The sequence below is a fragment of the Argentina silus genome (assembly GCF_951799395.1).
Source record: "Argentina silus genome assembly, chromosome: 3".
NCBI classification, from domain to species: Eukaryota; Metazoa; Chordata; class Actinopteri; order Argentiniformes; family Argentinidae; genus Argentina; species Argentina silus.
Genome location: NC_139657.1, coordinates 2015369 through 2022868, shown reverse-complemented (window position 1 = coordinate 2022868; position 7500 = coordinate 2015369). Strand labels below are relative to the sequence as shown.

Here is a 7500-nt window from a genome sequence, read left to right as displayed (position 1 = left end):
TTATAGGAGATGTGCAGACCGGAGCTTTCGGAATAGGGGTTTACTTAGGCGTTATAGTAGCGGAGTTGACTGGAGCTATCGGGATAGGGTTGAACTTAGGCGTTATAGGAGAGGTGCAGACCGGAGCTTTCGGAATAGGGGTGTACTTAGGCGTTATAGCGGCGGAGTGGACTGGAGCTGCCGGAGAGCCCATCCACGCAGAAGGATGCTGGAGGGAAATGACTGGAGAAAGAGAGGACGAGATTTGTCGAAAGGCGCTGGAACTCCTGTCGGACCTCTGCTCTAAAGGCGAAGTGGAAAACGACAACTGTGTGGATTTCATCTACTATTTTCGAGATCTCGCCAGACCGAGATACTCAGACTCAGGTAAAGCAATGGCATGTTGTAAAAATGTATGACAGCAATTAATTCTTTCAAGAAATATGAAAATAATAAAAACACAATCGAATTAATTGAAGTCGTTGAGATAAACTTCTTGCAACAGTAGCCTAATACCGTATGCGTAGCTCTAATTCCAATTCAGAAGTTTATTAGATCAATAATCGTGTACCTTGTTGAACAGAGAGCCATAATTACACTGCTCTCACATCTTCAAGACACTTTGCCGCTGGTCGGGTGCAGAGCAAACTTGTTGCGTCGGCTCCAGCAACGTTTTTACGATGTTTCAAGCAAAATGTTATCGACGCAAAAAGTGTAGAATTCATTCATGTGCACGTCCTCAGTGTGTATCCAGCAGCACGAAAGCAATGTGTTATTTGTCTTGGGGCCCCACCCATTCCACACAGCACTGGTAATACGGCTTTGAAGAACATATGACAAATTACTGTGATAGACTTTTGCATTTTCATTAGACTGGTAGTTACTAGTTAGCCTAAACTAAGTGGAATTTGTTGTTCAAAAGTGCTTTTTAGTGTCAAAGGGTTCACATTGAAATTGCATGCATACCCTCAGTCCAACTAGCCTGCTACTGCAGTCAGAGTATAGTGGTGAGCCATATATTTTCTTTGGGCTGTATATAAATATCAGCTGCGCTTGAATCATGCGTTTAAACATGTTACAAATGTCATTAAACATGCATGCGGAACTTCTGCAAACAGATCTGTTCCCGAAAGGCCTTCTGACCCACTTCGCTGCACGTTGTTCCACATAAACAGCGTTCCATCTACGCAACATGACAACGTCACCCGGGAGACGGAGGCGGCTAGTTTTGACCAAGCCGTCCCTTGTTGGAACCCACAGAGACTTGGAACCCGGAGTGTTCTAGTTCTAATTCTATGTCGGAACCCATGTTTGTGTCATAAAGGAGCACAGTGCAACATGATTGGTCCCGTAGTCAGATCCAGTGAAAGACTGGCGGTGTGAGGGGGGGAGAGACATGTCTGGTCTGGACGCTCGTAAATCAGATTACTAGCGGAGAACTAAGTGGCTGTAAAGCTGTGTGAATTGCCAACATGAAATGCCGAAGGTCCTACTTACAAGAATATATACACTTGTGTAGCAGAGGTGGTTTGGAATCACACTGTTATGAGGTAGCCCTGTAAATACGAAGGCCGAGGATGTCCTCTTGATATAAAGGTTTACGTCTGTGGCATCCATGCAAGACGTCCCCAGTTCAAACCCTGCTGGTTACACTTGTGGTCTATACAGTGCCTTCAGAAATTATTCAGACCCATTCACTTTGTTCACGTCTTGTTGTGTTATAGACTCAATTTAAAATGGATTAAATTAAAATAATTTGCCATCAATCCACACACAATACCCCAAAAATTCCTATGCAAGATTCCTATGCAAATCAGAGACTTTATAATAATGTTTTTTTAGTTTTTGAGCGGACATTCCCTTTTCCTTTGATACGTCCATCTGTCCTGCACCTGATACATTGTAATATATATAATAATAATAATATATATATATAATATATGCCATTTAGCTGACGCTTTTATCCAAAGCGACTTACATTGCAGTGAGTTCATACATTTCAGTATATATGATCCCAGCAGGAATCAAACCCACAACCTACGCATTGTTAACGCCATGCTCTACCAACTGAGCCATAGAGGCCCATAGTGAGCCATAGAGGACCATGCTGAGCCATAGAGGACCATAGTGAGCCATAGAGGACCATAGAGGACCATAGTGAGCCATAGAGGACCATAGAGGCCCATACTGAGCCATAAAGGACCATAGTGAGCCATAGAGGACGATACTGAGCCATAGAGGACCATACTGAGCCATAGAGGACCATAGTGAGCCATAGAGGACCATACTGAGCCATAGAGGACCATAGTGAGCCATAGAGGACCATACTGAGCCATAGAGGACCATACTGAGCCATGGAGGACCATACTGAGCCATAGAGGCCCATACTGAGCCATAGAGGACCATACTGAGCCATAGAGGACTATAGTGAGCCATAGAGGACCATAGAGGACCATAGTGAGCCATAGAAGACCATAGTGAGCCATAGAGGACCATAGTGAGCCATAGAGGACCATAGAGGACTATAGTGAGCCATAGAGGACCATAGAGGACCATAGTGAGCCATAGAGGACCATAGAGGACTATAGTGAGCCATAGAGGACCATAGAGGACCATAGTGAGCCATAGAGGACCATAGAGGACCATAGTGAGCCATAGAAGACCATAGTGAGCCATAGAGGACCATAGTGAGCCATAGAGGACCATAGAGGACCATAGTGAGCCATAGAGGACCATAGAGGACTATAGTGAGCCATAGAAGACCACATTGGATGTGCAAAACTTTTTTTAAATGTTTTTTACCGTAGCATTGTAACATGCTGCACTGTGTGACAGCTGACAAAAGATGCATCACATCCTGTTATTGCCACAATTTACTACTGGCAAACACATTACAGCATTCATCACGTCAAAGAACAGATTAGATTACACTATCTCATCTCTCTCTCTCTCTCTCTCTCTCTCTCTCTCTCTTTCTCTCTCTCTCTCTCTATCTCTCTCTCTCTCTCTCCCTCTCTTTCTCTCTCTCTCTCTCTCTCTCTCTTTCTCTCTCCAGCTTGCGTGCGTGCGTGCGTGCGTGCGTGCGTGCGTGCGTGCGTGTGTAGAAATTCAGCTTGGACTTGCCCCCGTCATGGATGAGTAGTGACCCGATAGAAACAACACAATGAGACTAATAGATGTGCCTGGGGCGTGTGTGTGTGTGTGTGTGTGTGTGTGTGTGTGTGTGTGTGTGTGTGTGTGCGCGTGTGTGTGGAAGTCCATGCAATAAGACCAAAGATCAATGTAATAATCGACAAAATAATACCATTAAATACCAATACCATTAAAATCCTCCTAAACCTACTGATTGTTGTGGATGTGATGGTTACTAGGTGACACATACGGTGGTCTAACAAGGGTGATGTCATCCAGTCATGTTAGGCATTCATCTAATAAGAATGAGATACTTCAACAGGCCTCTTTCCCTCTACCTGTGGTTCAGGGGAGGCTGGTGGAGGTAGAAATCGGAGGACGGGCTCATTGTAATGCATGGAATGGAATGAGGAATGAGAAGTTTCTGGGCATAGAGGCATTCATTCCAGCCTAGCACTAACACACCTGTTTCAAACAACCAGCCAGTCATGGTAAGATAAGAATCGTGGGAAGCAGTCTATACAGGATGCAAAAATGGGGACTTGAGGCCACCGGTTCACCTTGTTTTACATCAGGGCAGATGAAGGAGAGGCCAGTTTATTGAGACACACCCACCCAACCACTAGGGTTGGACACCGCAGACCAAGAGGTTCACCAGGGTGAAAACCCGTCTTCATGAGCGCTGTAGGGTGTGTTTGAAATGAGAAGTGCCATTTTCAAGGCCAGATATTTGCTAGAGCAGTGGTTCCCAAACAGTCATGTACCCCCTGTCGGTTATTTTGTAGCCTAATTGATATTCTATGAACATTATCCCTTACATATTAGACATTGTGATAATATTATTCTGTTGGATAGGGTGCATGCATTTATTTTTGGTACTGAGACTGCAGTCGGCTATTCAACAGGACTGTTTGGGAAGGTAAATCACAGATTTATTTTGCATACCCTCCTAGATCGATCCACGTACCCCCGGGGGTACGCGTACCCCACTTTGACAATAGTGGTGTAAGAGCATACAATGGCACTCTACCTGCTTAATGTCGTGAACACGCCTCTATTTACCTCTACTTCACCCCAGTGAGGGCAGATGAGACATCGCTCCTCTGGTATTTCCACCAGTTACCACCGACCCAAATTTCCAAAACCCCTGCTTTTGGACTTGTGCCCAATCTCGTGATGTTGCACTCGGCTGAGGAGAAGAGTAGCAGTCGTATCAGGCCAGATATCAGATATTAATAGCTCTCTACTCTCACACTGGGTAAAAACACTGGCAGCCAAATCCCTGATGCCCTCTGGGTAAATGAGTTTGTCACTTGGGTCAGTGAACCGTGCTCACCTTAGACCTGCTCACCCTCCCTGTGGTTGATACTTGTCCTCCCAGCGCCAAGCAACAGCACAACAACAACCAACGCAACGCAGCATTGTTGCCATGGTATTGTACTCTATGAGTTGCATCAGTCCCACCTGACGCTGCATTGCATTGTGGGTCTGGCTCCATGGAAGCTGGTGGAGATAGAAACGGAGGCTGGTGGAGATAGAAACGGAGGCTGGTGGAGATAGAAACGGAGGCTGGTGGAGATAGAAATGGAGGCTGGTGGAGATAGAAATGGAGGCTGGTGGAGTTAGAAATGGAGGCTAGCGGAGGTAGGAATCAGAGGACGGGGTTGTTGTAAAGCATAGAATGCAATGAGGAATGGTATCAAACGCGTGTGTTTGATACCATTCTATGCGTCACAGTGAGCTTGTTCTGCCACAAGCCTCCATTTCTACCGCCACCAGCCTCCATTTCTACCGCCACCAGCCTCCTTTTCTACCGCCACCAGCCTCCATTTCTACCTCCACCAGCCTCCATTTCTACCGCCACCAGCCTCCATTTCTACCGCCACCAGCCTCCTTTTCTACCGCCACCAGCCTCCATTTCTACCTCCACCAGCCTCCATTTCTACTGCCACCAGCCTCCCCAGTTCTGGCTCTATTCATCATTGGTAATGTATAGCACGTCCTGTGCTCGTATTGAGATTATAATCCAACATTGTGTTCACTAATCTTCATATTCAAATCTGTCGCTGTAGGGCTCCTTTTTTGTGTCTGTCACAATCTTTCTGAATATTATACGTGTGGAAGTGAGGAGGTTTGATTTCAGCATGCATGGAAAGCCGGTGGACAGCTGACACCAAATAATTCAATAATCAGAGAACTGAGAAGTCAGTCAACTATCACACATTCCCATGTTCCCCAGTCAACTATCACACATTCCCATGTTCCCCAGTCAGCTATCACACATTCCCATGTTCCCCAGTCAACTATCACACATTCCCATGTTCCCATGTTCAAATGTACCTTTTTCATATGCGCACGCACACACACATACAGAGACGATCGCGCACACCCACACACACATACACATACACATACACACACACACATACACACACACACACACACACACACACACACACACGCATATATAGAATATATGGAGACAATCTCACACACACACAGGCTCACACCGGCACACACATTCACCCCTGATGGAGTTCACAGTATATGAATATTCCACCACCAAGTGATCTCAGACTGGGTAGACAAATCTCTTGATGCCATTTGATTCAGCAGGAAGCCCATATGGCTGTGTGTGTGTCTGTGTCTGTGTCTGTGTGTGTGTGTGTGTGTGTGTGTGTGTGTGTGTGTGTGTGTGTCTGTGTGTGTGTGTGTGTGTGTGTGTGTGTGTATGTGTGTGTGTGTGTGTGTGTGTGTGTGTGTATCTGTGTATGTGTGTCTGTGTCTGTGTGTCTGTGTATCTGTGTCTATGTATCTGTGTCTATGTATGTGTGTGTGTGTGTGTGTGTGTGTGTGTGTATGTGTCTGTGTGTCTGTGTATCTGTGTCTATGTGTGTGTGTGTGTGTGTATGTGTGTGTGTGTGTGTGTATGTGTGTGTATGTGTGTGTGTATCTGTGTCTGTGTGTATGTGTTTGTGTGTCTGTGTATCTGTGTGAACCCCCTCCAACCCTCTACAAACAGCATTAATAAGTAAGAGTGCAGGCATCAAGGCCTAGGAGGAGTCTAGGACCAGTCTTCAGGCCTGACAGACGGGGGCTTGCTGAGAGGGCAGACATGGGAAGAGACATGTCTGTCCTGTACAGTCTGGACTGTAGCACAGCTGCATGTGCCTTTGAATCAGAATCAGAATCAGAGTCAGAATCAGAATTCTTTTTATTTGGCCAAGTATATTTGCAGAGGAAATTGACTTGGTGAGGTTGGTGCATGGGACATAATAAAACAATAGCAAATATTGACAAAAGATTTACAAAATAGCAAAATATTAACAAAATAGCAATTTCTTTTTTTTTTTTTTTTTTTTTTACAAATTTACAAAATAGAACAATAAAACAATACATTGAATGATTGAATTGCCACGATTTGCCCATGCTGTAGACCGTGTGGAGTCTGTGACTTGAGATTTCCAGAACATCCGTGGCACATACATGTTGACACGTAGGAGAGGCTGTGGTGAGCGTGACCTAAAGGCTGGTACGTGTGACCTGTTTTAAAGAAAGAAAACACTCCGAGCTTTCAGGTGAAAATGAGAGCTCTTATTAAGCCTTTTCATCTTAAAAACGTGCCCTTCAACTCAGAAGATCAATACCGATGGACATCATGAAAGATTGGTTTGAGCGTCATGGCAGCCTTGGGCTCCATTAGCGAGTTATTGCAGTTTCGAAGTGTTGTGTCATCATCGTACTGTGATGGACAGTGCTATCTGCTTACGTACTGTGATGGACAGTGCTGTCTGCTTACGTACTGTGATGGACAGTGCTGTCTGCTTATGTACTGTGATGGACAGTGCTATCTGCCTACGTACTGTGATGGACAGTGCTATCTGCCTACGTACTGTGATGGACAGTGCTGTCTGCTTACGTACTGTGATGGACAGCTGTCTGCTTACATACTGTGATGGACAGTGCTGTCTGCTTACGTACTGTGATGGACAGTGCTATCTGCCTACGTACTGTGATGGACATTGCTATCTGCCTACGTACTGTGATGGACAGCTGTCTGCTTACATACTGTGATGGACAGTGCTGTCTGCTTACGTACTGTGATGGACAGTGCTGTCTGCTTACGTACTGTGATGGACAGTGCTGTCTGCTTACGTACTGTGATGGACAGTGCTGTCTGCTTACGTACTGTGATGGACAGTGCTGTCTGCTTACGTACTGTGATGGACAGTGCTGTCTGCTTACGTACTGTGATGGACAGTGCTGTCTGCTTACGTACTGTGATGGACAGTGCTGTCTGCTTACGTACTGTGATGGACAGCTGTCTGCTTACGTACTGTGATGAGGACCATGTGGACCATGAGGACCATGAGGACCATGAGGACCATA

General features: G+C 45.6%; 1 protein-coding gene across 1 annotated transcript in view; it reads left to right on the top strand.

The window, feature by feature from the left end:
* Positions 1-170: 170 nt before the first annotated feature.
* syt9b (synaptotagmin IXb) overlaps positions 171-7500 on the top strand; it is a gene marked incomplete at its 3' end in the record, with an annotated part of 31290 nt that continues 23960 nt past the window's right edge. Inside the window, exon 1 of the mRNA XM_083667059.1 lies at positions 171-366. Coding sequence (XP_083523185.1) covers positions 219-366 — 148 coding nt within the window. The 5' untranslated portion in view covers positions 171-218. The remainder of the gene's footprint in view (positions 367-7500) is intronic.